General features: G+C 35.1%; 1 protein-coding gene across 31 annotated transcripts in view; it reads right to left on the bottom strand.

Moving 5' to 3' along the window:
- Window positions 1-3,255: 3,255 nt before the first annotated feature.
- Window positions 3,256-15,544, bottom strand: part of LOC101742581 (calcium-dependent secretion activator) — a 66,814-nt gene continuing 54,525 nt past the window's right edge. For 17 of the 31 annotated variants that reach the window (XM_062676617.1, XM_062676622.1, XM_062676618.1 and 14 more), the window contains exons 23-34: window positions 15,235-15,347; window positions 14,370-14,408; window positions 13,033-13,216; window positions 12,610-12,751; window positions 12,124-12,298; window positions 11,214-11,348; window positions 10,346-10,476; window positions 9,399-9,507; window positions 8,420-8,554; window positions 7,742-7,875; window positions 6,792-6,900; window positions 3,256-6,657 (exon numbers count right to left, since the gene is read on the bottom strand). In XM_062676617.1, coding sequence (XP_062532601.1) covers window positions 6,586-6,657; window positions 6,792-6,900; window positions 7,742-7,875; window positions 8,420-8,554; window positions 9,399-9,507; window positions 10,346-10,476; window positions 11,214-11,348; window positions 12,124-12,298; window positions 12,610-12,751; window positions 13,033-13,216; window positions 14,370-14,408; window positions 15,235-15,347 — 1,478 coding nt within the window. In that variant the 3' untranslated portion in view covers window positions 3,256-6,585. The remainder of the gene's footprint in view (window positions 6,658-6,791; window positions 6,901-7,741; window positions 7,876-8,419; window positions 8,555-9,398; window positions 9,508-10,345; window positions 10,477-11,213; window positions 11,349-12,123; window positions 12,299-12,609; window positions 12,752-13,032; window positions 13,217-14,369; window positions 14,409-15,234; window positions 15,348-15,544) is intronic. The other 14 variants (XM_062676614.1, XM_062676621.1, XM_062676608.1 and 11 more) reach the window with 5 other exon arrangements.

Below are 15,544 nucleotides of genomic sequence, written 5' to 3' on the forward strand. Positions count from 1 at the left end.
TTGCTTTTTCTAATGGTAGGAAATGCTTATTTGTTATTGATGCGAAAATAAAAAAAAATATTCAATATTTAGAAATAATTGTATTACTTCATATTTATTAATAATATTTTGAAGTTTTCTTTAAGAACTTGTTCCTTATCTTTAGTACGAAAATTTACGTTTAAAATTTAGAAGTAAATGTATTCAATAGTTAATCCAGGCAAAGTTTTTATTGCCTATGCTTTATTATATCTAGTTCTATTTTAAATATATCTATTTGAATTATATTATTTATTAATTGTAGTGAAATTAACACAATTATATGCTTTTATATAGATATAAATGTAATTATGCTACTAATAATGTAGTACTTCAGCAAAAGTTACATCATCAAACAAATATTTTTTCTAGTTCAAAGTATTTAGGCTAAGGTAATACGATTCTTATTTTCATTGTACCTGACCATCACCTACTGACACATTTTCTTACAACTCTTAATATTACAATATGCCAACTACTTTGACTATTTTTAAATCGTCAAATACGCGAGTAAACGAATTTCAACAGATCTAGGATTTTCGCGCCAAATTATGCTGAATATAATCGAAAGAATTTTATGATCACGACCTGCTTCACGTAATAAAACATCGGAATGCACTTGGCATGTGGTAGAGGGAAGGATTTTTTCTTTTTTTTTCTTTTTAAAATAAGCACCACTTTACTTAAGTGGAGTTTCTGGGAATTTTATAACTATATTAAGATTAAATGTTATGTTTTAACTATTTCAGACTTATATACTAATGAAATTAAATAATATTTAATTCAACACTCACGGTTTATTTCTGATCACCACATAAAAATAAATATTGTTTTTGAGAACTACACATACGTTCACAACTTCCACAACTGCACGACTTAATGTCAAAGTTGGGAAAATGTAGCAATTGGAGTAGGTTTGCCAGGTCTCATTTTACCGATTTCCCCAGGTTGAACTTTAATCCCCTAAAATTAGAAGTTTCATTGAAAGAGACCCATTAATTAAATGCTCTAAATTAATATTATAACTACTAATCAGTGTGGTAATAAGGCACTGTTTTATGAAATTTTAATCGCATCATAATGCCCAGAAAAATCTCCAGTGCTGCTAAAATTTGTCATAAGAAATAATTAAGTTTAAACAAAAAAATTAAAAAGGCAAATTAAAATTAAAAATTAATTAAAATTTTAGACATATATTAAAAACATGTAAAAATTTTCAATATATTATTAGTGTAAATTCGAATTATATTTATGGCAATAGGGTTATTTTCCCGTTTGACCATTACTGAAACGAGTTATCGCAACTAAACGAAAATGTTATAAAATTATTTATACTTACTTACTTGCCAAATAACAACGAAAAATAAATTTAACTTACTAACTGCGAAGAACTACTACTACGTAGAATTCAATGCTCTTAGGAATTATTTGAGATAATGTCATGCTCTGTATTTTAATTTTTTTTTCAATATTTTATATATACATATATATTATTTTGTGCTTTATCTTTAATATCATCGAGTGTCGGTCGCACCGAGTGTTGGTCTGCCTTCTAAAAGAAAAAAACTTCCCATTATGGTTTCGAAGTATTAAAATGGCAACACTGATTTAACACTCTTCTAAATTAATAATAACCGAATGTAGCCGAATGCTACACAGTGATGCCAGGTGCACTGGAATTACAGTAGATTTACTGTAATTTTACTGCTTTTGCTGTTTTTTTTTTATTGCTCTGATGTTTGGACGAGCTCACAGCCCACCTGGTGTTAAGTGGTTACTGGAGCCCATAGACATCTACAACGTAAATGCGCCACCCATCTTGAGATATAAGTTCTAAGTTCTCAGTATAGTTACAACGGCTACCCCACCCTTTAAACCGAAAGGCATTACTGCTTCACGGTAGAAATAGGCAGTGTGGTGGTACCTACCCGTCCGGACTCACAAGAGGTCCTACCACCAGTAATTACGCAAATTATAATTTTGCGGGTTTGATTTTTATTACACGATGTTATTCCTCCACCGTGGAAGTCAATCGTGAGCATTTGTAAGTACGTATTTCATTAGAAAAATTGGTACCCGCCTGCGGGAATCGAACACCGGTGCATCGCTCAACACGAATGCACTGGACGTCTTATCCTTTAGGCCACGACGACTTCAAATTATTCCAGCTATACAGTATACAGTGAACGGCGAAAAACGTAGTTACTTTTAATATTAACCACAAAAGTAGATTAACCATTCATTGCGTGAAACGAACCGCACTATGTTCTACTTCAAGTAAGCATTACCTCTTGGGCCGGGGAATTCCCATAGAACGGGGAATAGATAATAGATAAATATTATTTGACAAAATTTACATGTTTATATTTAGCATATTCTTTGTTTATTTTACTGTAAGTTACCCTTGTAATGTTGCGGGTAACAGTAAATATTAGTAGTAGTAAGTTTATAACCTTACACCCGTCACTCACATTTGCACGAATATGCAAGCTCACAGGCCACAAGTGCAGGACGACTTTTGCAAATGATTATCAAAGTTTTCGCTGCATTCGCGGTTTTCAAAGCTGTGTCGATTTTTATCGGACATCAAAGCGCGCGAGCCGCGATCCTTCGCATCCGTTACACATTTTGTTTCACAATATTATTAACAACTGACTAATTATAGCGTTATAACACGTTCAATGGCGACTATACTACGCCATGGCGATGCCTCCAATGAACACTACTCTTAACTCCAAATTCGTAGGTTTACAGGAGGAGCGTTTAAACAAAAAAAGTTGATAAAATATTTATTATTGCAGATATACCTATTTAAGATTTTTTCTTGTGTAACTAGCTGATTTACTCTTGCTTCAAACCCCATTAAATAATCAATTTGTAAAACTTTTAAAATAGTGAAGCGATTTGCGTGAAAAACGAAAATTTCAAAATTTTGAGTTAGAGTTCATTGGAGGCATCGATGGAGTTGTATATGGTCGAGTACACGGCGCCGTGAAGGAACGCGGGTTCGAACACACGGCACCGTAGCTTGCAATTATGTTTTTTTTTATCAGTGAGTGCAGAGGAATTGTTTAGTGGGCGAGCCTTCAGCATCTTCAAACACCGACCCCCACGTATCCCAGGCGTCTCCTAAGCCTTGGAGGTAACTCAGCCTCAGGCCCAAAAAAGAAAAGCGAAAAAAGGAGTTAAAGCATTCTTTCAATATCAAAACGTAGGTAAATAAATAAAAATCACACACAACAGTAAACATTGTATTTTAATTATATTGTAAATATTATTTATTGTATCCTTTACACTTGCGATGTACTCAACAGCTTATAAGCAAACAGATAACTCGCAATGGTGGTTTTGAATATTTTATTGAGAAAAATATGGTGACCATGTTTTAATTGGAGGCACGTTATACCAATACCCATTGCGAATGTTCCAGAACATTAATAAACACGCATTTCTAAGCTTTTATAATAAATCGGGCACGTTAATATTGGAACTGACGACCTCTACGATACTTTTTAAATGCTTTTTGCATTTTATGGACATACACACATTTATTTATTTTTAATTAAAGTTGTTTTTGTTTTATAGTAGAATTACTATAAATTAAACTAAATTTGTTCATTATTAGGTACTGATCAACAAATTAAATTAATTAATTTGACAATTTTAACATTTCGGAAAAAAGTTTCTTCTTAAATCCTGGATTGTTTTAAATAAAGTAGTAATTAACTTCAAACTCAAGTTGTCATACAGATAGAAAGAAAACTAGCTGATGTAAGAAATTTAGTAGCAACGATAACATCTGTCAAAAATTATTTATTTTTATTTATTTATTTATTTATGTACACACAGAAAACAAGACACAGTACAGAGTAATAGGAAAATTATGTACAAAGGCACTGCTTATTTCTTTGAGAAATCTCTTCCAGCAGACCTGCGAGAGGATAATGAGAATAATAATAAAAAGTGATAAGTGTGTGTAGAACAAATAACACATAACTAAAATAACAAATACAACATGAGAATTATAGCACATACACATAGCAAATATTATAAGTAACACAGTAACACTCGTATATGCGAAGAGTATAGAACCATGATCATTCGGTTGATGATAGATAAAATTGTTTGACCTTGTATTTAAAAACAGAAACAGACTTGCAAACTCGGATGTCAGCCGGCAACGAATTCCACAGTCTGACCGCGTGCACAGTAAAGGAGTGAGAATAGAAATTGGTTTTGTGGGAAGGGAATAACAAAACAGAACGTTGGTTGGACCTGCAGGGAGCATCAGGAGAACGAATGAAAGAGAATCGCTCACGTAAATATAAGGGAGAAGTGGGCTTATGTAGGATATTGAATAGGAGACATAATATTCGAGTATTCCTACGAAGGCGTATAGGGAGCCATTTAAGTTCTTTGCGAAAATGAGAAACATGATCGAATTTTCTGAGATTGTATATAAAACGGATACATAGATTTTGCATCCTCTCAAGCTTGTTTGAGAGCTCCTCAGTGGCATCCAAGTAGCAGGCATCGGCGTAATCAATTATGGGTAGAATGAGAGCTTGGACGAGATTATCATTATTTTTGAGCCGTTATTGTGTAAACATTAAGCATTACACTAATACTCCATGGTCTTGTGAACATTTATTAAAATAAGTTACTGTGTACAATAGTGTTAAGCTGTTATCTTACAGTGTAAAATTTTTGATAAAATATTTAAGTTTTAAAAGTGAAAATGAATATCAAGTGGTTTAAGATTATCTGTGGTTTGTGTGATGTGGTTCATTAATTCATTATGGTATGGACACAGACCGATTAGGGAACTATGCTCTTACGTCTATACGTCTTACGACTACTGGGCTCATGTCAATGTAATCACATAACCATATTAACACCATGAGGGCCTAGAGATCATCAGCCATCAATACAATACCAATTATATCAATGCAATAATATAATTTAAAATAATTGTTTTTTTTTCTTAAGGGTGGTTTTTATTTATTTTTTAATGACGACCTACCCTGCTCACGCATTTTAATATAAACATAGAATACCATAAATGATGGTGATAAGTAAGACAAGAATAAATCTAAGATAAATAAAAAAAATCATGATTATTTAAAAACTAAAAATGTTGATACAGTTAATTTCGAATTCTTCAAGATATATTTTAGAATAGATTTGCAAATTAATTGGAGGTTAAAGAAAGGATAAAGGAGTCACAATCATTCTTAAATTTCATAACAAGCGCTTCCGAGCGAATCAGCACAATCCACATTTATTATCATCAATTTTGTACTAGGTTGGTAGAACCTACTAATGTATTGTAATAGAAAGTTATAAGTTATTAGCGTAGAAGAATATTTATTCTGTTATCAATAACGACTATCAATAAGATTATAATGTAAATAGTTTTATTTTCTCTACATAGAATGCACTAGAAAAGAGCGGTTTAATTTGAAAACGTTGCTGTAGCGAAATATAATTAGATCTGTTCAAATAGTACTCTTTTTCTAAGTTTAAATTCAAAAGCCTGTTTTTTTTAAGAAGATTGTCAATAATTATTTAAAAAGGTTAAAAGTTCCAAGAGAAAAAGATCCGAAATTTGAAACGTCTACGATAGTTCGTTGCTGTTAAATTCTAAATTTTAATTTAATGAGACTAGAAAGTATTACTGACATTTCCAAAAACAATTTCAAGATCTTTGCCGTAATTTTAAAACAAAACAATTTTAACTCAGCTTCTCATTGAATTCTGTCAAAGAAGTCTGCTGCCAAAATTAGGCACTTTTGGCAACATGGCAACATTTTCAGTAGGTTTTATTTACGCGTACGGTACAAGAAGTGTTTTATTTGAACGTGTGTTCGAAAATTGTTTAGTTAATTCAGTTATGAGATTGATTAGACGAGGAACTGTTTGGGAGGTGGTAATCACGATTTAAATGGATTCTATCAATATGTTTTCGACGTGCACGCAGTCCGCCCTCACCTAACTCGAAACAATCCTAAACATAATTTTAGAACATAAGATTATTAGCCAAAGCGATATGTTTCCTTATTGTAGCCTCGTGTTTACGCTTCAATACATTTTTTCCATTAATTTAATCAATAGTGTTATCAAATACTACAACTTTAATATACATACACGTCCAATATTTTTTTTGTCGATAAAGAAATGACATTCTAACTGTACATAAAGCTTCCTTTATAAAATAAAATATAAATATCGTATCTAATAAATTTTAGTAATCACACTAATAAGCTAAGTATGCAACTGGCCACTTATAATAATATATATATTTATATATTTTTTTAATTTCTAATGGTTAATACGCCATTATGTTGACACTTAGACTATCAAAATGGCGGACATTCTTGCATAGATTTGCAAACGAATTCTTTTTATCATCACAGAATATTTGAGCTTTTTTGTTAGTTGCATCGTTTTATTGTATTCAAGGTGTTTTCACAATGCAATTCAACAAAAAGCTTGTCCTCATCCTTTCGATCGATACGTTATCGACTTCTTTATGTTCATGATGATTTTAATACTAAACGTAATATACTAGAACCATGACGAAGCGCCTCCTAGTTTCGTTGACAGTTCTCCTATGCCGCGACCAAACATATTTCCAACCTGAAAATGAAAAGGTACAGAATAATTTAAAATGAAAAAAAAGTCTTAAGTGTATAGAGAGCCTTTAGAACCGAGACAGAGACAGAAGTGTATGAGAGAGAGAGAAAGAGAGAGAGAGACAGATATTCGTTTACCTTTCCAACTACAGCCGTAACGTTGCCTAGCTTAGCTTCCTCGGTGAGGGCTTCTAGTTTCGACTTTCCACCTCTTGAGCCTTCTTCGGAACCACCATCGTCACCGCCACTGAAAGTACAGTTAGCACAAAATTTTGAATTTTGTTGCATGGTTCAGTAGTTATAACGGAACATCCGTAAAAACCACTGTAGATTTATATATTAGTATAGATTATTCGGAAAAGTTAGCTTCAAAATTACGAATTAAAGAACATATATACTTATGATGTTTAGTTATATTTATATTTTATTAGAGGAACAAAGCTTTGTTAAATCTTACGGCGCTCGCGTTCAGCCGAAAACGGGACAATTTTGCGTTCCAGAGCTCATTTCGGGGACACCGAGACTCGTAATTATAAAAAGGGACAGTCCCGTTCAAAACGGCACCTGTGTGTGCTTAATGCGAGTCTTTTAACGTTCTCGATAGCGTAAAAGTTAGCTCATATTTGTATGGAATGGGATCGTTTGCGTACGTTTGCCGCTAGGGGCGCTGTTCTAACTGCATTCAAAATTAGGTTAACTTTTGCGCTATGGAGAACGTTAAAAAATAAATAATAGTTTAAAAAAACTAAAAAACACGCTTTATATAAAATTCGACTAAAAAATAGAAAATAAAATTTTAATAAATTTAAATTGAAAATAGTGTAAAATATATTTTTTTGTAGAAAAAGCGTGTAATAATCTTATCAAATTGGTGTATTGTCATCGGTCCTCGATAAATTTACAAAGTTTGAATGAAATCTGGCCGTTTAAAGTGGGTCAAAATCGCGTCTAAAGGAGTCAGTTACAAAACATACAAACATACATACAAGTGAAGCTAATATAAAGCGTGTAAAAACTCGGACTAAGCACACTGGTCACGTTAGGTATGAGTTACATTACAAATATGGGGGTCACGGAACGGAACTCACCCGCCGTCTTGCTGACTCAGCAACAGGCTGCACGTCGCTTCTTCAGTGTGCATCCGGGCCGCGACTCCCTGGTACGTCTTAGAGTTTAACTTGTCATCAATGACCCCCTGTAGCTCGAAGTCGCTGTACATTTTCTGAAAAATAACACTAGATTCAAGAATACTGGCTACTGGTGGTAGGACCTCTTGTGAGTCTATTTCTGCTGTGAAGCAGTAATGCGTTTCGGTTTGAAGGGTGGGGCAGCCGTTGTAACTCTACTGAGATCTTAGAACTTATATCTCAAGGTGGGTGGCGCATTTACGTTGTAGATGTCTATGGACTCCGGTAACCACATAACACGAGGTGGGCTGTGAACTCGTCCAACCACTTAAGCAATAAAAAAAAATAAAAAAACTTTTCTGTATCTTTTTTCAAGGTTTCTTTTACCCTATTTATTTTTGGTACCATGATTGGAATTTAATTTTTTAAAATCATTTAGATTTTTAAATATCACAAGATATAAATATCATACAATTTTCACTTTATTATCATATCACAACGTGCTTATATATATTCAGAAATTACTGCTGCCCGTTCTCTAAGGATCTAGTCACTAGTGGACAGGGCCAATAAGAACGGTGTAGCAAATCCTTTATATTCCTTAATAAGCTCATCAACCGATATCAAAGAACATCTTACCTTTAACAAGATGGAGAGGCAGGCGACCTGGTGAGGATGTAACGCCGGTCGTTCTGACAACCAATTGTTGATCATCGTCACCTGGTTCCCGTACCATTGCTCGAAGAGCTGCAGGATCCAGAGCTCGTCGGTTACCTGATAAAGTTGTGAATATCGTCACAACACGCTACACTCACATTATAAATTATATTATCAAATAGCTTGACTTAAAGATGATAGATAAATTATATTCCAAGGGCCACAATTGTGAGCAATTTATTTTTCTTCCTATTAGCTGGGGTTGTTACAAAGGTACACTAAATTCTGCATATCCTCCATAGAATTGAAAATACTATTTTTGCACCAGAAAACAAGTAAGTACAACGCAGTTTTACTGCTGATCTTTTGATTTCAACCTTCCTCGGGCATCGCTGGTCTTGTCAAAAAAGACAGCGGTCTTTATGGACAGATGTTGTCATAGTAGTCGAGGACATTAGGGGGATCCCCTACAGAAATTTCATCAACTCATACATTTCATTAATTCCATTTTATTTTATGGAAATTCTATTAAATAACTGGGAACAAATTATGCTCGGTCATCCAGCCCCAATTTAAGATTCCGTCTTATGGGTACTTGAGACTTATAAACATACTTATATATATTTAAAACCAGCTGACCCGGCAGACTTCGTAGTGCCTCAATCGATAAATAAAAGACATATCAAGGGGACACATCAAAGGAAAAACAAAATTGTTTGTTTTTATATAATTTCGAGCTCTTTTATATTTTTTCAGCAATTCATTTTTATATATAGAGATTATACGTATATAAATAATAAGCACCCAAACAAGGATTAAACAAACCCGTTCATCACACGAATGTTTGCCTGATGTGGGAATCGAACCCACAACTTTCGGCGCAACAATGAGGGCCGCTAACTATTGCACCACCGAATCAGTCAAATCCTATTCATGGTATACATACAAAGGCTTAACCGACCTTTGATCTGATTTGGTCCATGGAGTTTCTCATGAAGTTGACGTAGCCCTGACCGATGTCCTTGCCAGAGCCGGACACGTTGGCAATTGTAAGGATGGAGCCGATAAGGCTAAAAAAAATTACAAATACTCATATAACACTATCAATACAGTGATAAGACTTTGGCCCTACAATACCAGCGCTATAGTGGGGCGCGTGGCCTGACCGGAACTGCCTTCGAAATTGGCGTGGCGCTCATCGTGTAATCCATTATTAAAGTAAAGCTGAGTTTAATTATTGTACTTTGAGCGAATTGTAGAAATCTTTTTTCATATGGGTCAAAAGGACTCTTGTGTAGAAATATCTTAAGGGGCGGTAGTTGCGGTTTGACTCAGTTAAACCAACAAAAGCCCCTGTCGCAGAACCATCTGGATCAGGGCAATTGACGAGACAGATACTAATAAAAGATTAACGCTCTTTTAACATGACACGGACACAACGCATTAGGCAGTTATATTAATAAGTGATACATTGCGTGCACGAAAATATTTGGTAAAATAAAAAAAAATCATCACGATTTTTTATATAATCCTGTGATAAATCCTCCGCTCAGATGGAGCAATTAGGTACTAATATTAATACTTTGGAAAATTATGCTTGTAACGTGCGGAACCGAAATATAATAAAAAATCCTCGCACGCTAAGCGGAACCCTAAAGTGTCGACCAACGCCGCGCGACCGACACCTGCGCGGGATTCGTAAAAATGCAGTCAGGGAGTTTCGAAAAATTTGAATAACGCGCATGCGCCGGTCGCTGCACAAAATTATTAATTTAAAACTATCTTGTTATACCTTGTTGTACCTTAAGTTGTAACGATTAAATAAATGATTAACATTAAATGCTTAAAATTTCTAAACAAACACAATAATTTATGTTTTTAAAAGGTCTGGTAAATAGTAGAACTCACCTTCCCTCATCGAATCTTGCAATCTTAGCTAAGGTCGCTTCGAGAACAGCGGACAGTCTTGTTGTCATGCCAGTTGCCATCGCCACTAGACAGGCCTCGATTTGACCGTCCATTTTGGCGTGGTACTGATACTGTGGGTAACAATCAATACATGAGCAAACGAGCAACGCCATCTCTCGGTGAAATGTAGCTACTTTGTGAAGTGCGGGTGTTGTATGCTAGATGGCGTTGTAATTCGTTCTCAGTGTGCAAATGACTATTGGCAACTTCTTAAAGCATGAAACATATTAATTATGGGAATGGTGTTATGTGAAATGTTTTCGTTTATTTCTTCTACGAGTTTTGAAGGTGACTTAGTTTTTCTTATAAAAACATACCAAAAATCAATTCCTTCGAAATAGAAAGGACGCCCAAGATACTAAGTAAAATACCAGAAAGTGAGTGTTGAGTTAATTTTTTCGTGTACTGTTTATGTATTTGTGTTACATTGGCTGTTAATGTGTGTGTTGTTGTATTAGTGTAACTTATGACGTGGCGCTCGACTTGTTTTCAATTTCCACGATCCTCGAAACCAGAGACATATGGTCGGATCTCCTACCATTGTCTATTAGAAAACGACTTCGAGACTAATTTTTAGATCAACGATTTAAAATAAATTTAGCTAATTAAAAAAATTTATAACCGTCTATATTCTCTGAATTCGACAATCATATTCATGTAGCTTTAGTATTCCCACTTCGCTATCCCTATGCTCTTACAGAGTCCACCACCACCATGACTTGAGAAAAAGCAGATAACAGTTGTCAGTGCAGGAAGCGACTTGCGTTAGTCGGCGCCATACGTCTAGACTATTCTAGTAATAACATACAATATCCACCCCTTCAACTGCGCAGAGCTTGAGGGCCTGGTTCTTCGCGTCCAGCGCGACGTTGACCATCGCGCACGTCTCGGCCGGCAGTATGTAGTCCGTGGACATGAAAGTGACGCTCTTCTTCAACCACGACTAGAACCAATCGATCGTTAGTAACGATGCCAGAGACAAGCTTTACGGACATTTCAAAGAAAATAACTTGAAGAAACACAGTGACAATACAGAAAAGTTGTCACCCAACACATGTCTTGTTGGATCCCCCGGATCCACTTAAGGTGCTTTCAGGCTCTTCAAGCACCGATCACCGTCCTCGTCGAACTCGTCGATTATAACGAAGAGTAAGAGGGGTCGTCGTACCCCCTTACGGGGGCACAGAAGGGGCCTCGGGGCGAACCCCACTGCCTGGGCAGAAGCTCCCTGCCATAAAAGGCAGGGGTGGAGTGATGCAGGGAGGACATTGAGAGGGGACCTTGCTCGCAGCGTGACGAAGAGTTAGACGAGCGAACTAACTTATAGACACAGCCCTCTGAGTTTCTCGCTGGATCTTGTCAGTGGGTCGCGATTCCGATCTAGCGGTCGATACTGCGAAGCACTACTCTATTAGGGCTAGTGTCAGCAAATTCAGGTTAAGTCCGTGAGCTCACCGTCCGGGCGTAGCTGGAATAGCCCCTTAGGCTACCAGCCAATGGGGAGGGATAAAAACAAACTGCATCATCACGTATTAAAATTTTGTTAATGGACCGAAAAGTACATTAGAAAGTAAATAAGGAATCGATTTAGTAAGGAAATTATTTCTACAGATATATTTAATACATCAGCATCGATTCGTTTTTGATTTTTTTTAAAATAAAGGCGTGTGGTTTGCATCACTGCAACATCACATATTTCAAGAGACTTCAGAAAATACCTGAAAAGCAGCCTCGGTCCTCTGTATTAAAGTTTCCATCATGTCACTAGCCATGAGTTTGAGTCGCTGTTCAAGGTGTGAACGGAACTCCGGCTCTGGCCAGTGAAGGTCTCTGATGAAGCACTGCAACGCGTCCAGCTTCCAGAACAACTCTTCGCTAGTCGCGCAGCCATTACTGGTTAAATGGAGTGTTAGACTGATTAAAGTCGATTATATATTTTTACTACCCTGTGCTTTTACAATTATGCCGTAGCACTTACGCATGTAACAAGTAGCTGAATAAAACAAATATAGTATTAACAGGATTCTTTCACGAGAACATGCCAGTGGATTTAACATTATGTCCAAAATATTATTAGTAAAATTGGCAAAATAAAAGGCATTAGATGGCTGGACCCGATAACCTTATTTGTGTTAAACCAAATGTACAGGATCAATAGTAACTCTGAACCGCGAGCGATCTATCGCATCAGTTGGCGTACATACCCCTTTATTTCCCATCGCTCCTTTTCGAAACCTTTATGAAGTGATTGAGCTATAGAACTCTCCATCAGGTCCACGTAACGTACAACCAATGGCGCAAACGTATCTCGGAGATGTTCGTGGAATCTGCCACCTTTTAAATTATCTGTCGACAAAAATGTAATAAAAATGCTGCTAACGTTGAGGTACTTAAGCTGCGAAGTCGGAATTTCAATTGTAATAAAAACTTCGCGGTAGAAAACGACAGTATTTACCTTCATATATAGTCATAATAGGGCCAAATATCAGTTATGAATCACAACATACCAGTATTAATATGGTTTCAAACGAAAAACTTTAAATGCTGTGTATAGATTTCTTGAACTATAGGCTAGAGAAATTGTTTAAACAAAGCATTTTATTGGGAAACATAAATAAATAACTCACCCATTGGGTATGTTCCTTCGGTATCAGTATCTGTTCTTAAATAGTCGTTTAATATTTGGAAGAGTGGGAACGAATCCCATGTGTCCGGTGGCTGCTCGGACAGAACGCGGTCCATGTCCACGGCGAACAGTGCCCAGAAGATCTCAGCGTGTTCCACCAGAAGTTCAGAGAACCATGCAAATGCCTGAACAGAAAGAAACCTAACTTCACAGACCGTTTTGCTTTCCGTAGATAATGGGTTTGTGAGACTTTGCATGATTGAATTTAACGAAGGGTTTTTATACAATCTCAGTGGAAATTATTTAAATTACTCAAAGCGCTGAAAGAATTCAAAATAGCTTTTAACTGTAAGCACTTGGTACTTTTATTGATCGGGAGTGGTTATAAAACAATTTTAATGGAAATTTAAAGTATTAGCTCAATTAATTTCAAAAGAAGCTTATGATACATTGACGATATAATGCAAAAATAACTATTTGGCATACAGTACTTGCTAACTGTATATTGGTGCCGTGTCATGCAAAGTTTCACGAAATAAGTATGATCGAAATTAGAATTAAAACAACTAATAGATACATTCTAAGAAGCAAGTTGTTGTAATCAATAATTAAAAATGTGTTATTAATATAGGAATTAAAACAAACGAGTGCAAAACAACTATCCACGAGGAATAGTGTGATCATTAACCGAGCAGTTAACCGAGCTATTTGCTAATTATTTTATTCATTTAATCATGGTTTCAAAGTACCATAAACAGTTTGAAAAAGAATCACACATTTCCTTTAATTTCATTAAATTATAGAACAAATTTTTTTTGATAGATTCAAGCTTAGATGTATAACAAAAATGGCATTCTACGAAAGCATAAATAATGTTCCGTATGTGCTCAATGTGTACTCCTAATGTTGATGTTGGGAAGCAATACTTATATGTTTATGTACGAGTATTTAAATAAATATATATATATATATTCTGAATGTGACTGAATGGAGTAGACTGTTTAGAAAATACTTTTCATTTCAGACGTGCCGTGGTCACGAAAATAATTTTGATATCAAATTTCCTGCCAATTTCATTTCGATTAAGGTCTCTTGGGCCTAGAATGAAAAGTTTATCGTCTTTAATGTAAGGCTATCGATTCTATATTCTTTTAATCCATGCAATGCTCATCAAGTTTTATATCTATTGAAATATCAAAGCGATTGCGCAAGCATGTTGAATCTATTGGATCAATAGTCTACTCCTCGATGTTTGTGATCAAACAAAGTGAACTATGATCAAGATCGAGTGATAGTGATTCGATTAGCCGAGCAATCAATCAAATCATTAGTAGTTACATTTTGTTGACCGCTAGAATCCGGTTTTGTGTTATAAACCTGCGGAAAGATAAACATATAGAAGTGAAATATAAAAAAGTCAGTTTAGATACATACGTCCGTATATTAAATACGCAAAATTACATAGTCACCAAGTGAAGTTATTCAGTGATCGATTCACATTGCGGACTGAGCTATACAAAATTCGAATTCGAGAGAAAAATAATATGAAAACGTCTCATCAAATTCTAAATTAAGACGACCACGAAAATTTGTTTAATTACGTTACATTTAAACATCCAACATCAAATCGTATTGTGTGACGTTCGAACTGAAACTATAACACTATTAATAAAACTGAACATCGAAATAAAAGAATACGCCGGAATGTTCCAGAATCTAATAGCGACAGGAGAGTAGGGTGGGTGCTAACCAATAATCACAATATCCTGGTAAAACTCTTTAGATTAAAAACGAAAACCCCAAAAAATCCGACGCTAAATGTTTCAATAGTATAACGCGCAGACCTCACTTCAAGTATACAAAAATAAATTGCAATTCCTATATTATTAATTTTTATAACGACAAAAAAAAAAGTTTTACCACGACAGAAACAACACCGAGTATAACAATTACAGTTGATAATATGAACATTCAGAGTTTAAGCTGTGCTTTCTTACTGCCATATTTTTTTATGAAATGGAATTTCCATCATAAAAAAAAAGATTTTATTTTTCAAAGCTTTATTTTTAAATCCCACTTTATTAAAGACTGAATATTAAATTATCAGGTATACAAACAATTATTATAGGACAAAATACAGCACAAGAAAAAAATATTGTTAAACGCCAAATGTTTGAATTTGGACTTCACATTAGCAACGAACCTCCGCGTAATGTTCTTCGTTTTGCTGTAGTAGGTCAACGCAGAGTTCTGCCAGATGTATGAGATCTTCTAATTTTTTAGCTGGCGTTACCATGGTATCGCCTCTGAGATCTTCTGTAACAAAACTCTTGGATTAATTAATATCACCGAATCGTCATCCTTTATCATAATCCTATCTAAGTATTTATATAAAAATAAATTGCTGTTCGTTAGTCTCGCTAAAACTCGAGAACGGCTAGACCGATTTAGCTGATTTTGGTCTTAAATTATTTGTGGAAGTCGAGAGAAGGTTTAAAAGGTGAATAAATATG

Source organism: Bombyx mori, chromosome 27 (assembly GCF_030269925.1).
Source record: "Bombyx mori chromosome 27, ASM3026992v2".
NCBI classification, from domain to species: domain Eukaryota; kingdom Metazoa; phylum Arthropoda; class Insecta; order Lepidoptera; family Bombycidae; genus Bombyx; species Bombyx mori.